This window comes from Pipistrellus hanaki, assembly GCF_964339955.1.
Source record: "Pipistrellus hanaki genome assembly, chromosome: 9".
Lineage (NCBI taxonomy): Eukaryota > Metazoa > Chordata > Mammalia > Chiroptera > Vespertilionidae > Pipistrellus > Pipistrellus hanaki.
This window is the reverse complement of record NC_140511.1, coordinates 63,949,853-63,968,074: the sequence shown is the minus strand read 5'-3', so window position 1 is coordinate 63,968,074 and position 18,222 is coordinate 63,949,853. Positions and strand designations below refer to the sequence as shown.

At 37.3% G+C, this 18,222-nt stretch overlaps 2 protein-coding genes across 5 annotated transcripts in view; both read right to left on the bottom strand.

Annotated features, from left to right (window-relative positions):
- The window catches only part of LOC311628087 (olfactory receptor 5AN6-like), a gene marked incomplete at its 5' end in the record, with an annotated part of 243,286 nt that overhangs the window by 46,254 nt on the left and 178,810 nt on the right, over positions 1–18,222 (bottom strand). The gene's annotated exons all lie outside the window — the stretch shown is intronic.
- Positions 1–18,222, bottom strand: part of LOC311628015 (glycine N-phenylacetyltransferase-like) — a 38,213-nt gene that overhangs the window by 4,037 nt on the left and 15,954 nt on the right. Inside the window, exons 1-4 of one of the 4 annotated variants that reach the window (XM_084894883.1) lie at positions 17,832–18,113; positions 17,226–17,510; positions 3,477–3,572; positions 624–731 (exon numbers count right to left, since the gene is read on the bottom strand). The exons of 1 other annotated variant lie outside the window; for it this stretch is intronic. In XM_084894883.1, coding sequence (XP_084751009.1) covers positions 624–731; positions 3,477–3,554 — 186 coding nt within the window. In that variant the 5' untranslated portion in view covers positions 3,555–3,572; positions 17,226–17,510; positions 17,832–18,113. Of the gene's footprint in view, positions 1–623; positions 732–3,476; positions 3,573–4,974; positions 13,364–14,301; positions 14,581–17,225; positions 17,511–17,831; positions 18,114–18,222 lie in introns of those variants that run through there. 2 more of the 4 variants (XM_084894884.1, XM_084894882.1) reach the window with 2 other exon arrangements.

The following is an 18,222-nucleotide window of genomic DNA, read 5'->3' as shown; positions in this document are numbered from 1 at the left end:
TTGACACAAATTTATTCACTTTATATATTGTCTAATTTAGTGGCTTTCAGAGTAATTTTTATTTGTCTGAAAGGTATACTACGTGTATTTGTTATAAATTTATCATTTCACTGGATGTTTTAAAGTGAACTTATAATTTTTGTTTTTGATATTGAGTTGCACTAATTTTTAAATGTTTTTGCCAAAATGTATATGGAAATTCTAGTATTATGAATTTACTTTTTAGAATCACCCCAACTCATTGTCCTTGCCCTTTCTATGTCCTTTTTTCCTTGTCAGCCTAAAAAAATATAATTATCTACGAAATATAGTTCAAGTAAAGGTTCAACCAAGATGTATCTATAAGCTTTTCCTGTGACCTCCATCTTCAACCTCCACAGTTTAATCAGCTTCTGTCTGTGCTATTTCTGTATATTGTGCATCTTCTGTTGTTATACACTTCTCATCAAATTGTAGTTTACTTGCTTAGTTACCTTTTCCTCCAAAAGGTGAGCTACTTAAGGATGAGAATTTGTTCACCATCACTGTGATTTATTTATCTATTCCCTGAGTCTACATTGCCATGTGCATTGTAGGCACATATAGCAAATAGAAGTGTATGCATTCCACATCTGGCAACTTACCTGCTCCTGAGGACGGACAACCACTGTACTAAAATCAGGCCACTTGTCCACCAGGGCCTTTAGCTTGAATGGGTTTCCCTGGTTCATGTGGAAAACAGTCCCATACACCTGTACATGATGAGAAAGGGAGAAGGTCAGCTTATTGAGAAGAGATGGACCAGTGCCCTGTTTCATCAGGATAAGAATTATTTCTATGAAATTAGCGTAAGTAACCGGTAGGGCACCTACTTCAAACTGTCTACTTTATTACTCCAATGGAAATAGATTTTGGGGTCAAACCATGAGAACATTATATAAATGTGGTCAAGTATCCAGATATATAAAATAAATTAATGAAAAATTATTCATGGTCACAATGTAGAATTCAGTGACATATCTTTCCATTTTATTCCACTTGCTTACATAGTTACACCTAATTTTTAGTAAAAGGCAAAAGATTTATGCGATCTGAAGAGAAACCAGAGTATAATTTTTAAATAATGACAGAACCTAATCTCCATCCACACACACATACACACACTGTACAATGATTATACATTTTTTAATCCTCAGCCAAGGATATGTTTTTTTATTAATTTTATAGAGAGAGGAAGGGAGAGAGAAATATGGATGTGAAAGGCAACATTGATAGGTTGCTTCCTGTACACACCCAGAATGGGGATTGAACCTGCAACCTGTATGTGCCCTGGTAGGGAATTGGTCCTGCAATCTTTTGGTGTATGAGACAGTGCTCCAGGCAACTGAGCCACCCAGCCAGGGCACTATGATCATATTTTTGACAGTGTGGTGATTCTTCCTCAAGGGCACCCATTCTTCCCTTCATTCAAGGGGTTCTAGGTCTGTTATCTGGTTCAAGCCTGGTAATTAATTGAGACACAATGTTTCTCTGTATGATTCAAGTAAGACCTTTGAGTTTGTGTAAAGTACTTGCTGTAATTCCTCATACTTAGTAAATGTTTCTGAAGTATATTAATTTTATCATATTTTATTTGGTAACCCTGGTAAAGTTCAGAAATATCTACCAGAAAGTATTGATTATCTAGTTTTACTTATGTTATATCCAAGAACATGGAGACTCATATATATTTACTCTTGCAATGTTTCCTAGGAAACAGTGAATTGTGGAATCACAACAGTTTGACTCTAAACCCTGCCTTCTTCATAATTGCCCTACCCTATGTCAATCAGAACGATCAGTGATTTGGGTTTGCACTAAATGCCTGTAACTTAGTCTACAAAAGATCCCTACATATAGTGTCAGAAAGCCTGGGAAAATCTTTTGGTAATTTGTGCTTTTCACAGGACATAAATTGTGAAAAATTATGTATTTCATGTTGCTAATAGTATGTCCTTGTTTATCCTTATACTGGCCATTGGGTTTGTAGTAATGGCCCCTATTTAATTCCTGTCATGGAAAATTTGTCTTTCTTTAAATTTCTTGGTCAATTTGACTATTAATCTTTTCAAAAAACCAGATTTTAGAGTCATTGGTTTTTCTTAATTGTTTTTCTCCTCTCAAATTCATTGGTTTCAGCTCTTATCTTTTATAATTTTCTTAATTCTGTTTGCTTTGGAGTTAATTTACTCGTTTTTGCTAGTTTTAAGGTGAAAACTTAAAGCATGGATTTGAGAGCATTATCCTTTTATAGTACAAGTCGAGAATGCTATATATTTCCCACTTATTCTTGCTTTAGTTGCATCCCAGAACTTTAGAGATTGTGTATTTCCATTCCAATAAAGTATTTTCTAATTTTTTGTATGACATTAAAGCATGATTTATTTATAAGTGTATTGTATAATTTCTAAATGTGTAGGTATTTTCCAGATTTTTCCAGGTTTTATTAAATTTTAAATTTAATTTCATATTGTTCAAGGATATACTTTAAATTATTTCAATTTTTTAAAAAACGTTTTCAAATATCATTTATCTTGGCAAAGGTCCAATGTGCATTTAAAAATAATATATATTTTACTGTTGTTGAGAAAAACATTCCATATCAGTTAGTTAAAGTTGGCTCATAGTATTGTTCATATCTTCAATATCCTTATAGGTTTTATGTCTGTTCTCTAAATTATTGAGAGAGGAGTGTTGGAGTCTTAAATTATATCTGTGGGTTTACCTGTTTCTTCTTTTAGTTCCATTAGTTTTTACTTCATGTACTCTAAGCCTCTGTATATATATTTTAGCATTTTTTGGGTCTTTTTGGTGAATTGGTACCTTGATCATAATGCTATGGCATTTATCCCTGATAATATGTTAGTCCCTTTGCAACATATATTATTGCAATAAAAATAAAAGAAAAACAACCAAAAAAACCTTCTCTATGGTAAAAGATCATTGTTCCATTTCTAAATCTAAATATCTGTGTCACCTCAAGTGAAACACAATAGATTTGGGTATGAAAAAATAGAAATTTACCTGTAATTAATTTCAAAGAAGAATCAAATTGGTTAAGCTTTCATCAGTTACTTGATTGTTTAGAAAAAAAAAATTTAAACATGAATGCATTAGTTACAGCCAACTTTGAAATTCTGGAAACACTTCCATTGCTATCTGACACTACTCTTAGAAGGGCACAGGGAATGATCTTGGATCATCACACAGTAAAGACCATAGTGGGTTCATATCATAGCGTTGCCACTCACTACTGGTGTGATCTTGGTCGAGTCATATAACTGCCAGATCCTCTTAGGTTACATGAATATAATAGACCTGCCTGGCAACAAGATGATGTGAACTATGTGAGATGCAAGATGAGTGAGTGACTGGCACAGAACAGGGGCTAATTCTCTTTCCCACGTTTTTCATAGGCAGTCTCTATTCCTTTTTTCCCTAGGAGGTTGCACTCTCACCTTTAGGGACTCAGGGAGGCATTTCCTCAAGGATTTCTCTAGCATCTGCAGCAGTTGTGGGCCTTGTAATTGGAACATCTTGGCAGGGACCTTATCCTAAAGAGGGGATCAAGAAACATCAAGGAATGAGAAGTGCTAGATGACATACTAAGACACAAAACAGACCCTATAGGCAGTTCTAACCTTTATCACAGCCATTTCATTGGTGCCCATTCACTAAACTCCTCCCCAACTTTAAGGAAGAATAAGTCTGGCAGAAAGCACAGATGCCTCTTTCTGAAATTATTTGTACTGTTTTTAAACTTTAAAAAAATATTTCTGAAAACATTATTTTGAATTTTACATCATCCAGCATTCCAGTAATTAAGGATTCACAGAGATTAAGAAATATTATATATTCTCTAAGCATGAATGAGCATCCATTGAGATTAAGCTTCCATTCATGACAAACCTTACTTTGCCAGTTAGAAGCTATATGACATAGGACAAATTACTTAATTCCTCTGCCTTGGTTTTCTCCTCTATAATTGACAATGACTATAGTACCTGCACAGCAGAGTAATTGAACAGTTAAATAAATCAGTACATGTAAGCTTCTTAGAAGAGTGTCTGGGACATAGCAAGCACTTAACTAATGATTATAATCAGAATTCTGTTTATTATTATCATTAGTAGAAGCAAAATTTAACCACATATCATCCAAAAAGTCTTTTGAGTGACTTTTTCTGCACAAGAATTTCTGATGAAGTTTAAATGGGGGAGAACCCATAGAATCTGACATGTGATAAATGAGACATTTAATCTTAAATCTTACAGTATGCCTGCCTTGGAGTAGTACTCAATATGTGTCAGCATTTTTATTATTGTTATCACTTTAACTTAAATAAAGCATATATCTTTTCTTACTTCTAGATCCCCAAAATATTGAAGAACCCTTATATAGGAGACAAATAAATGATGTAATGAAACATTTTCCAAACTCAACTATGTGTTAGAGCAGTGGTTAGCAAATTGCAGCTCCTGAGTCACATGCAGCTCTTTGGCCCCTTGAGTGTGGCTCTTCCACAAAATACCACAGCCTGGGGGAGTCTATTTTAAAGAAGTGGTGTTAGAAGAAGATTAAGTTTAAAAAATTTGGCTCTCAAAAGAAATTTCAGTCATTGTACTGTTGATATTTGGCTCTGTTGATGACTAATTAGTTTGCCGACCACTGTGTTAGAGACATTTAAAATAATTAAAATTACTTAATCCTGCTTCTGGGGAGGTCTGGGACAAGATGGCGACTGAACAGATGGACTTGTTCTGACTCCTGTCCCAAAACAGATAAAAGCAGCGTCTGAGTCACTCAGGGAATGTTGATTGGCAGCTAAGGGGCAGCTGAACTCTCAAGGAAGGTAAGGAAGGGTCCGCTGGACAGGATTTCCTGACCAAGTGGCCAGCACTGCCGCAGCAGCTCTCCCAGAGCTGCTGGCTCGGAGGGAAGGCTGGGCCATCTTACCAGGAAAGGAGGATCTTCTCTGAGGCCTAGAAAACCCACAGCAGAGGAGTCCATTGAGCAGCTGTGATGCCCCAATCGGCGCAAACATGTGGATTCAAGGGAGTTCTTCAATCATGCACGGAAAGGTCAGAGTTTGCAGGGATAGCCCGAGGGTTCTGTGCCCCGCAGGGCAGGCAGCTACAGTAGCCACGGAGCTCCCATGATGCCTTTCTCCCACTGTAGCCTGGAGCTCCCAAGAGGCTTCCTGCACCGAGCTGCGCCCAAAGAAAGCTGCAGCCAGAATCCTGTTGGGCTGCAGCCAGAATCTTGCCTGGCGACAGCCAGTGCTGGGTTTGGCGTAATCTTCCCCAGAAATGGGACTTTTTTAAAATGCCAGGGGACATGGGACAGATTGTTAAGAATTGCGGCTGTCCCGCCAAGGGCAGAACATCTGGACACCTTGGCGCCTGATCCCCTTCACCCCCTTGTGTCTGAATACTAGGGAAGGACTGCCCAGTTGGGCATATCCGGGGTAATTGCAGGGGGAAATTGCCTTTCTGGAAACAAGGGATCAGAGCCAGAAGAGAGAGTCTGAGAGCCAGTTGGCACTCTGCCAGCTAGAGCCATAGAGAAAGGCCAGAGCAACCAAAAAGACTGGGAGGTCAAACCAGAAACACTGACATCTAAGAGCTGAATTACAAACTGCCTTTTTTTCTTTTCTTTTTTTCTTTCTTTTTTCTTTTTTCTTTTAATCAAAAATAAATGGACACAAATAACTAAGATATAGCCTACTTAAAATTAAGGATTACCTTACAAAACTGAGGTGCAGTGGAATGCTGGGAACTGCAAGACTGTCTGGTCTGAGAATCAGGAGTGCCAAATACATTAACAGAGGAAGTGAATGACCACTAGTGGACATTTTAATGCTAATTTTACTATTCTTTATTTTATTTTCATTTTTTACATCTTTTATTTAATTTTCATTTTTTATATCTTTTACTTAAGAAACTAATTTTTTCTTTTTTCCTAACTTGATTTTACCTTTTCAATTATTACATTTTTCAATCTCTATCATCACTATTACTACTGCTATTTTGCAATTTTTTTTTTCCTCTCTAGTACCATTTTATTTTTTCTTTATTTTACATTGGGAGTAACCTTCATTCTATTTTAATCTCTACTATAGCATCATTCAACCCTATCTCAACTCGACCTTTACACCATCACTCTCTTACTAAACTTTACCCTTTTAGTCTCTGGTTTATCCTATCCCTTTCCGGCTTTAGTTTTTCCTCTATTCTTTCTGTATACCTCCTGCTAAAGCTCTCACTATACTTATAGACCTAAGTTACAACCCCTGATCCAAGTGTATAAATACCACTCTCTGCACTATATTAACTAGTTAAAAAAAAAACAAAAAACTGTTTTCCCCTCTATCTTTTTCTCATTGTTTGTGTGAAGGTTGATTATTGTGAACTTTTATGCTTTTTAGTGAAATTGTTATGCTTATTCCTGTGCTGTTATTGTTGCTTTGTATTTTTTTTAAAAATCCTCTGTTTTTGTTTGTTTCTTTTAGTTCTGTTTATCATAGCCTTACTTAATAATAGTGGATATTGTAGTTTGTATTAATCTCCAAGTATTGTTACTGGCATTGGCTGGGTTCAGTGGTTGTTCTATGGCAATTTTCTCCACATACATATAGTTTGTTTCCCACTTCTCCTTTAGTTTGCTTCTTCTCTCTTTCTTTCTCTCTCTCTCTCCTTTCTTTTTTTCTCCCCTGTTTTCCAACTTCATTTTCTCATTACTTTTTCTTCTTCTTTTTCTATCTCTTTATCCCTCTTTTTTAATTTTATTTACTTATTTATTTTTTTTTAATTTTTCTTTATTTTATTTTTACCTTTCTTCCTTCTCTCCTATCCCCTAAGTTGCCTTTCTCTAGTGGTCACCTTTACTAGAGGTTATTAATATTGTAAATACATTCCTGTTAAGTGCCTCTTGTGTTGTACCTGGTAGGGTTATATTTTGTACCTTTAAATCAACGCAGGAGAAGGAACACCACATAACGAGACATCCTGAAAAGAGAGGCCATGGGGAGACCAAAACATAGCCCGCACATGAAAGAAAAGCAGGCATCACCAGAAAAGGAAGTAAACAAGTCAGAGGCAAGCAGCCTACCAGAGCAAGAATTCAGAATAATGATCATAGAATGGCTAAAAAGAATGGAAAAGAAATTTGACAATAACCAAGAAGAAATGAGGAAGAACCATGAGGAATTGAAGAAGAACCATGAGGAATTCATGAAGAATCAAGAGGAATTGAAAAAGAACCAAGAAGAAATGAAAAATGACATCGCTACCATGAAGAACTCAATAGAAAGCATCAAGAGTAGACTAGATGAAGCAGAGGACCGCATCAGGGGGCTAGAAGACAAGATGGAAAAAAATACCCAAGTAGAGCAGCTTCTAGAAAAAAAGATTAAAAAGCAGGAGGAGAGCCTATGGGAGCTTTGGGACAATACAAAACAGAATAATATTCGAATAATAGGGGTTCTAGAAGGAAAGGAAACTGAGGTAGACATGGAAAAAGTATTTCAAGAAATAATGACAGGGACGGGGAAACCTCGCCATCTTGAGAGGAAGATAGAATCGTGTCAGAGGCCTGAATATCCACAGCCGCAGCGATCACCAAACAGCTGTGACCCTCAGAACGCTGATCACAGGCAGCGTGAACACCTGACTGCACTGGAGTGCCCCACTGCTCAGCGAAAAGGTCAGATTTCGCGGGGAGAGGGTGGAGAGTGCTCGCGGCGAAGATAAAAAGCCTGCGCGCACAGAGCGAGCTCGCTGAGGCTGGAGGACAAAGGCGGTGATTACAAGTAGAAGCCCCCGCTGTTGGGCGGGTGTCAACCGTGAAAGTGGACGGGGCTCCTAACAGGGGAGATATCTAAAGAGCAACACATTTGGATCTGGCTCGGAGGGATATTGGAGAGTTGCGGGAGATTGCAGTTGCTCGGGCCTGCCCCCTCCCCCCTCCATAGTTCCTGCTGCAGAGAGGGCGGAGAAAAAAAAGCTGGAGAGGCTCTAGAGCAGAGGTTCCCAAACTTGTTTGTGCCATAGACCCCTTGCCATGTTTTTCGGTTTTGGGTAGACCCCCTACTTACCTGATATTGATTTTTTTGTAAATTTCTAACTGTAGTGAAGTTTAGTGTTAAAATTTAATAAAAAATAATGTACCTACTTTTTTCCGGCATTCTCAAACAAAATAACACTGATTCACTATAATTTGTATGATAAACTACCAGTTTATATTTTTTTAAATATTTTCTCAGCACTTTCCTATTCAAGATTCAGGAAACGAATGAACGTATTTTTCTCACATTCATATTTATTGAGTGACGAATTGAACAAGTCGGTGCAAGTTCGCGAAGCTTTGAGACAAAAATTGGCAAGAATATTTACTGCGCGTATGCTTGTAACAAGATGATACTGGTATATCATTATGTGCAGGATTTTATCCTACAACTTACACAATTTTATAAACATATATAATAAATTTTTTACTTCATAGGTACTTTCATAAATAATTTATATGTTTTTATATTATAAGATAATATGATGTAAGTTAATAGGTACTATCAGTGTATGTTGAGATCCACTATCGTGGACCCCCATTTTCATTTCATGGACCCCCAAATTTTTTTTTCGCTGACGTAGACCCCTTGCAGGTTGTCATAGACCCCTGGGGGTCGATATAGACCACTTTGGGAATCACTGCTCTAGAGTCTGGAAAGTCAACCCAGAAACACTGCCCCCAGAGGCTAATTCACAAATTGACTCTAGTGTAATAAAAACAAAGCAAAACCTGCCTAAAAATCAGGACTGGATCATAACAATAGAGGAAGCAAATGATCTTCATTACTGCAAATTTTACTTAAATTTTAAAAATTTTATTATTTTTTTTAATTTTTAAATTTTTGTTTTTTATTTTTGTTTTCATTATTTGCAACGTTTACTCAAGAAACTATTTTTTTTCTTTTTCCTCACTTGATTTTATCTTTATCATTATTACATTGTATATGTAATCAACATTATTACTACTATTAATTTACCTTTTTCATCTTATTTTCTTTTGTTTATTTTTATTATTTTTATTTCATTTGATTATATAGATATTTTTTTATTTCAGGATTACTGTTCTACAGTCTTTATCTATCTTTCCTTCTCCAACGCTTTATTCTATCTCAACCCTACCTTTATGCCTTCACCCTCTTTCCGATCTTTTCCTTTGGTACCCTGTTTATCTTAACCCTTTCCTGCTCTAGATTTTCCCCATTCCTTCTGTCTACCCCCTCCTAAAATTTCACCCTACTTGTATATATCTAATTTCCAACTACCTGCTCCAAGCCCATTCACACCGCCCTCACAGTTGTCCTAACAAAACAAAACAAAACAAAACAAAACAAAACAAAACAAAAAAACAGTCTTTCTCTCTAACTCTTTGAAGTTGTATGTTGAATGTTAACTATACTGAAGTTGTATGCTTTTTCTTATAAGATTGATTTGCCTATGTTTTTTGTTTGATTGTATGTTTTTGTTAGCTGGGTTCTAGTCACCATTATTGGTGGTTATTAATATCGCAAACACATTTCTATTCAGTGCCTTGTGTGTTGTACCTGGTTGTGTTGTATTTTGTGCCTTTAAATCAAAGCAGGAGAGAGAGAGAACTACACAACCAGACATCCTAGATCATGGGAAGACCAAAAAACAGTCCGCAAATGAAAGAAAAGCAGGCTTCACCAGAAAAGGAAGTAAACGAGATAGAGTCAAGCAACCTACCAGAGCAAGAATTCAGAGTAATGATCATAAGATGGCTAAAAAGAATGGAAGACAAATTTGACAATATGAGTAAGACCCAAGAGGAAATGAAGAAGAACCAAGAAGAAATGAAAAATGACATTGCTACTGTAAAGAACTCAATAGAAAGCATCAAGAGTAGATTAGAAGAAGCAGAGGACCGCATCAGTGAGCTAGAAGACAAGATGGAAAAAAATACCCAATTAGAACAGCTTCTGGAAAAAAAAATTAAAAAACAGGAGGAAAGTCTAAGGGAACTTTGGGACAATACAAAACAAAACAATATTAGAATAATAGGGGTTCCAGAAGGAAAGGGAATTGAGGAAGTCGTGGAAAACGTATTTCAAGAAATAATGACAGAAAACTTTCCTGAGATAGAGAAGCAAAAACCCACACAAATCCAAGATGCTCGCAGAGCCCCAAGCAAAATAAACCCCAAAAAACCGACCCCTAGGCACATTATAATTGAGCTGGCAAATACCAACGACAAAAAAAGAATTTTAAAAGCAGCCAGAGAGAGACAGAAAGTTACATACAAAGGAACCCCCATCAGACTAGCAACTGATTTCTCCACAGAAACTTATCAGGCCAGAAGGGAATGGGATGAAATATACAAAGTCGTGCAAAGGAAGGGTCTGAATCCAAGAATACTGTAGCCAGCAAGGCTATCAATCAAAAGTGAAGGTGAAATCAGGAGCTTCACAGACAAAAACAGACTAAGGGAATTTATCTCCACCAAACCAGCAATGCAAGAAATGCTAAAGGGTCTACTGTAAAATTAAAGAAATTGAAAGCAAAGAAGGAACACAGGGGTATAGAATAAAAATGGTGTCAAGTCAGTATCTATCAATAATAACTTTAAATGTAAATGGACTAAATGCTCCAATCAAAAGACATAGGGTAACGGATTGGATAAGAAAACAAGACCCATATATCTGTTGTCTACAAGAAACCCACCTCAGAAAAAAAGATGCACACAGACTGAGGGTGAAGGGATGGAAAAAGGTTTTCCAGGCGAATGGAAATGAAAAAAAAGCTGGGGTAGCAATACTTATATCTGACAAATTAGATCTCAGAGTGAAGGACATAACAAGAGATAATGAAGGCCACTTCATAATGCTAAAGGGAGCAATCCAACAAGAAGAAATAACCCTGGTAAATATATATGCACCCAATACGGGAGCACCCCAATATATAAAAAAAAACTGCTGGAAGACATTAAGGGAGAGATTAATAGCAATACAATCATAGTAGGAGATTTTAATACCCCACTGTCACCCTTTGACAAATCATCTAAACAAAAAAATCAGCAAAAAAATATCAATCCTAAATGACTCGCTAGATCAGATGGAATTAATCGACATATTCTGAACATTCCACCCCAAAGCCACAGAATATACATTCTTCTCAAGCACATATGGGACATTCTCAAAGATAGACCACATTTTGGGACATAGGCAAAGTCTCTTCAAATTCAAGAAGATAGAAATCACATCAAGCATCTTCTCAGATCATAATGGCATAAAACTGGAAATTAACTACAATGAAAAAAATCCAAAGAAATCAAACACATGGAGACTAAACAGCATGCTATTAAACAAGGACTGGGTTACCAAAGAAATCAAGGAAGAAATTAAAAACATCCTGGAAACAAATGACAATGAAAACACAACTATCCAAAATCTATGGGACACAGCAAAGACAGTTTTGAGAGGGAAGTTCATATCCCTACAAGCCTATTGCAAAAAACTGGAAAAAAAATGGTAACAAATGATCTAACTCTACAACTCAAAGAGTTAGAAAAAGAGCAACAAGAAAAGCCCAGTGTAAGCAGAAGGAAGGAAATAACAAAAATCAGAGCGGAGATAAACAACATAGAGACCAAAGAAACAATACATAAGATCAACAAAACCAAGAGCTGGTTCTTTGAAAGAATAAACAAGATAGATGGAGCTCTAGCCAGACTAACCAAGAAACAAAGAGAGAGGACTCAAATAAACAAAATCAGAAACGAAAGAGGTGAAATAACAACAGACCCTGCCGAAATACAAAGGATTGTTACAAAATATCAATACTATGAACAACTCTATTCCAACAAACTGAACAACCTGGAGGAAATGGACATATTCCTAGAAAAATACAACCTTCCAAAACTCAATCAGGAAGAATCTAAAAATCTCAATAGAGCAGTGACTTGGGAAGAAATTGAAACAGTCATCAAAAAGCTTCCAGCAAACAAAAGCCCAGGGCCAGATGGCTTCACAGGAGAGTTTTACCAAACATTCAAGGAAGAACTAAAATCTATCCTCCTCAGACTATTCCAAAAAATCCAAGAGGAAGGAACACTTCCAAACTCCTTCTATGAAGCCAGCATCACCCTAATACCAAAACCAGATAAAGACAACTCAGTGAAAGAGAATTACAGGCCAATATCCCTCATGAACATAGATGCCAAAATCCTCAACAAGATTCTAGCAAATCGGCTCCAGCAGAGCATCACAAAGATCATATACCATGACCAAGTAGGATTTATTCCAGGAATGCAAGGTTGGTACAATATCTGCAAATCAATAAACATAATACATCACATAAACAAGTTGAAAGATAAAAATTATATAGTCATATCAATTGATGCAGAAAAAGCATTTGATAAAATCCAACACCCTTTCCTGATAAAAACTCTCAATAAGGTGGGAGTACAAGGATCATACCTCAACATAATAAAAGATATATATGATAAACCCACAGCCAACATCATACTCAATGGGCAAAAACTAAAACCATTCCCTCTAAGAACAGGAACAAGACAGGGATGCCCACTATCACCACTCCTCTTTGACATAATACTGGAAGTACTAGCCATTGCAATTAGACAAGAGGAGGAAATAAAAGGCATCCAAATTGGAAAAGAAGAAGTAAAGTTATCCTTATTTGCAGACGACATGAAAAGAAACCATCAACAAAACAACAAGAAAGCCCACGGTGTGGGAGAACATATTTGCAAATAATACCACTGATAATAGTTTAATCTTCAACATCTATAGATAGCTGACACAACTAAATAAAAGGAAGATGAATGATCCAATTAAGAAATGGGCAATGGACCTCAATAGAATATTTTCAAAAGAAGACAGAGGAAGGCCAAAAGGCACATGAAAACATGCTCAAAGTCACTAATTATCCGAGAGATGCAAATCAAAACAACAATGCGGTACCATCTCACACCTGTCAGAATGGCCAACATCAACAAATCAACAAATGACAAGTGTGGGCGAGGTTGCAGAGAAAAAGGAACCCTCGTGCACTGCTGGTGGGAATGCTGGTGCAACCACTGTGGAGAACAGTGTGGAGTTTCCTCAAAAAACTGAAAATGGAACTCCCATTTGACCCAGTAATCCCACTTCTAGGAATATATCCCAAGAAACCAGAAACACAAATCAGAAAGGATATATGCACTCTTATGTTTATAGCAGCACAATCTACAATAGCCAGAATTTGGAAACAGCCTAGGTGCCCGTCAGCAGATGATTGGATCCAAAAACTGTGGTACATCTATACAATGGAATACTATGCTGCCATAAAAAAGAAGGAATTCTCATCATTTGCAGCAACCTGGATGGAATTGGAGAGCATCATGCTGAGTGAAATAAGCCTATCAATGAAAGAGAAACACCACATTACCTCACTCATTTATGGATAATAAAGAACATTATAAACTGATGAACCAAAAGATAGATATAGAGACAGTAAAGCAACAAGCAGACTGTCAATTTACAGTGGGGAGGGGAGGGAGATCTGGGGGAGATAATAGAGCAACCGAAGGACTTGTATACATGCATATAAGTACAACCAATGGACATAAAACTCTGGGGAGGGAGGGTATCTATGGGAGGGAGGGAGGGGGGCAAAAAAAATCAATAAAATATATTAAAAAAACAACAACAAAGCATAATGGCTCCTAATTAGAACTCTGACAGATTGTTTGGGCTTGCTTTTAAATATACGTGGGGAAATTTCTAATGTGTGGTACAGGAACCATGTGTTAAGAGTCTTCAAGGAAAAATAAATGTAGGAAGTTCTGGGGGAAAAAAAATCCTGCTTCTGGTATTTTGTTGTTTAGAAGTTCTTAAGGGAATATGAGATGTATAATTATATATATATTTTAAAAAGTTCTTTAGGCTATTTTTATTACTGTTGTTCAGCTTAATTAAGATATAATTTACATACAATAAATCCTCAACAATACTTTTCAAATCAGGAAAGCAAGAAGAGCTAATTCTCAAAGCTGGCCAAAAGGCTGGGGTCAAAGTGTATTTCAGTATATGCAATTCTTTGGCAGATGGACAATATTGAACTTTATCCAAGTCCTGTTATCCTGGAAAACATGAGTGGTTAAAAAGTTTCTTCACTGACTTTGCATTCCTGAAATGGCTCACTGCAAGGAGCAAGCCTTCCCCCATCTGACTTAAGGCACATAGTGGTCCCCCTTGTTTACCTCTAATAAAGCCAGATGCTGATGCTCCAAATTCCCAGTGTTTGTCTTATGAATGATTAGCTAACTATGGATCCCCACTAACATTTCAGAACAAACTGCTTTAAACCAAACTTGAGTTCATTTTCTCTCCTTCCCCTCAACTGAGTCAGCATATAACCCCTACCAAGAAGAGGCTGAACTCAGGGTAAAACATTATCTGCACTGTGTGCATCCTGCCTCTCTTGCAGTCCTCGCTTCCTTTCAGGATTCTCTCTAGACCTGTTTACACTTCCCTCATAAATGGTTAGCAAACCAATCTACCAGGACAAAGTTCTGATGTGCTAACAAAGTGTTAGTGAATTTAACTAAACTTTAAGCCTCTCTCCTCTATACAGGACTGATCTTTGACCCACATTCAGCCTGGGTCCAGCAAAAGGCCATCCCTTGCAGAAAGATACTCCATGTATCTTGCTTACTTATTTTTACAAACTAATAGTCATTTCTGCTTGAACTTTCAGATGGTCTGGGGTTCTCCCTGTTGAATTAGTGTCCCCTCCCTATTATTATAACAGTCCCCTTTCTCCTACTTGCAATAATCCTTTCAAATAAATTCTCTCCTTACCTAAGTCTGGAGTTGTTTTCTACTTAGCAATACTTTGGTATAGCTTCATTTTAAGTAAATGGACTTGTGACTTGCCTGGAAATATAAGTATCAATCTGTTTATTTATTCATTCTCTCAATAAATATTGATTGAGACTTTTTATTGAATTTATTAGAGTTACATTGGTCAATACAATTATATGGCACATCTGCACATCTTCTCATCATCCAAAGTCTAGTCTCCTTTCAACATCATTTATCCCTCATTTACCTCCGCCATCTGCACCTCTCTAGTTCCCTCTGGTAATCACCATTCTATTGATTGAGAACTTCACTATTGTGGCTTTGTAAGATATACTTCAGCTTGGCTAGACTATATTTCCTGGAATTCCCTTTGAATTTCATGGGAATCCTATGGTGGACTTGGAAGGCAGGATGGAGCCACAGACTTTTTGTAGCTGACTTGGAGACATGAGGCAGTGGCTGGGCTGGCAAGGGTTTTGCTGTTCCCTGAGTTTGCCTTCACCTTCAGTGTCATCTAGTCCAGGATGTTTAGCTCCCTAATGAAGGAGCCTGGCTTTTGCAGAGTACCCATTCTCCCAAGGTCAAAGTCAGCAAGAAATAACAAGGTCTCGGTTCCTGTGGGGGCCAGCTTGTGCTGTGTGTTTTGCTTGTTCTTGTTCTCTTCCACTTTAAATTATTTTCTCATTCCCTACTACCTCTTCTGGTAGTTTAGTCTTCAGCATCATATGAGAAGAAACAGCCTACAGAAATTGCTGAACTACCACACAGAAGTGCAGAAGGCTGAATCCTGGGACACATCTACCTCTGCTTCTCTTTGAACCCTGACTGATATACACAACTCAGATCAATAATCTGAGCAACTGTGAGCTTAGAAGAAACTTGAATAAATTACCTGTAAATAACTCATAATCTAATAAAGGGAAAAAAACATGTACATAACTAAAGAAAATGCCTCTGAATTACTTCATATATGTGCTGTGGGTTTTATGACATTTTGATACAGCTTTTTTTATGGGGGACATTTTGATGTCTGGAACTGAAATAATTTTTTTTCAATTGTACATTTAAATTATATTAAAAACTGATTAACTTAGCGTATCCCCAATCCTTACCTCTTCTTAAGCTTTTATCCCATCCTTAAACCTAAGGGTGAGGTGTATATAGTGTATATTACTACTTAATATGAACAGCATTTGTCTGTTTTGATTCACTGCGTCAAACTGGGATTTCAAGATGATTGGATCAAGCATACTGACTAAAACTGGTGGACAAGAAAATCAAGAGTTTTTCCTAAACTCTATGAGATTTCATAAGAGGGAGCTATTACTTCTAAGTGGAAGTTTATAGGGTTCTCATAGGAGAACTGGAGGGGAGGGTGGTGTTAGTTGCCATATTCCTGAGAAATACGGGTTAGGAACCATGGAAAAAAGTATTCATGTGAAGCTCCAATTGTGTTAAAACTTGGATTTGCAAACTCCTATAGATATCAGGAGAAAGTCACTGCTGTCTAGATTCATTTATCTACCTACTTTAATGACCATTCATTTAAGGTCCACCCTTGTTCTACTTTTGATGTCCATGAACTTTTGTGAATTAATATTAACTGATTGGAAAGTACCTGACACAGTTTGTTTCTCTTCAAAGAAATAACTTTACTACTCTAAGACCCATTCACATGAAAGTTATGATATTTATGGTGCCAAATGGGAGAGTCTTAAAATGAACATGAAAAAGTTAGGAAAATTACAGTTCAGCTGAGATTGCTAACATCACATTTATTTCCTATGATTTTAAGTTAGCAATTAATCTGATCTGCATTTTAGTTCTTGCACCAGACTATTCTTTTGAAATTTTAAGGAGGGAAATTAATGTTCCTGGTCATTATTTATCCAAGGGGGGGAAATCTATTTTAGAATGTTACCAAGGATTAAAGAAGACAATGCTTGTATGGTATGTCTACAAACTGCTATATAAATGTCATCTGAATCAGCATATTCCTTCTCAAAGGCTGTTACATTTTCTGTACTACCAATGGCAAGTTCTCAATTCTTCTCACATTTATTTACCAATCCAAAGCAAAACCCTGACTTGAGTCAATCAAGAATTTCTTACACTACTAGGGTACTTCCCTATACACCCTAGGTTCCTAATTACAGGTTTCTCAAATGGAAGTGCTTTCTTTTCCCCTGCAGAATTCTCAATATAAATCAACCAGAAATTTCCATACACACCCAACTGTAGCATTGTGAATCACTCCCCTACAGAGGGAAAGCAAAAGGAGTTGAGGGGTCCCAGAGCAATTATTCTCCCTTGTTCTCACCTGCAAAGCTGTTCTCTCACTCAATCTCTGCAGAGATCCTCAGAGAAAGACAAGGAGCAGCAGATTATTCCAGAAGATGAAATATGTTGTCTGAGTATAGTGATCTTGAAGAGTGTACTTTGATCTCTTTCCTCCCCAACACGGTGAGCTGATTTCTTAATAGAACCTGTGTAGCATGCTGTGGAATCTTCAGGCAGCAGAGTGTGAGATGAAGAACCTCCCCCTGAGTCCCATGGTTCTGCCATCAGGTTTTGCCAACATTTTATTGACCTTTAAACTTTTAAACTACAACAACAACAACAAAAAAACCCACGTATAACCAGGAGGATTAAATATAGTGATGTTTGCAGTGTTTCTTACATATATGCTTCACTTACCCAGAAAGTGCCCAACTCTCTCCTCATTCATTAATCAGTTCAGATTAGAAACTTGCAAGAAATTTTTCATAGTGCCTAACAGATTGCTTTTCACAGAGGAGAAGCCACATGTATGTGCCTTTGGTATATGGTGCTACTGAACATAACACAATATGAGCATTTTGATTTGTGTCACTTAAGTGGAGAGGATGTCACTTTTGTGGGGGAGGAGAGAAGCACAAGTCCTTACCTGGGGAGCTGTTTCCATACCAATCTTCACACATGTCCCAGAGACAAATGAAAATGGAAGACTTCTCCATGATGCAATTGCCTCTTAATGCAGGCAGTTCAACAGGCTCTAACAGAGTGCATTTCAGTATGTCTCCTCCAGAAATTGCTGAACTTGTAAGGCGGACAGTGCGCAAAGCAATATCTTTTGGTGTCAGCTATCATGAACTCCAACCCTTCCTCTCTGTGTTAAGGGTGAAGGAGCTGGCTCTTCAAACTTCAAAGGCTGACAGTGTGCCATCAGAGCTACCCCCCACCAAATGCCAGATTGCTCTTTGGCCCCACAGGCCATGCCATGACTCTGCAAAATGTATGTGAAACCACCAGGCCAGATACTGATAAGAGAGTAAGAT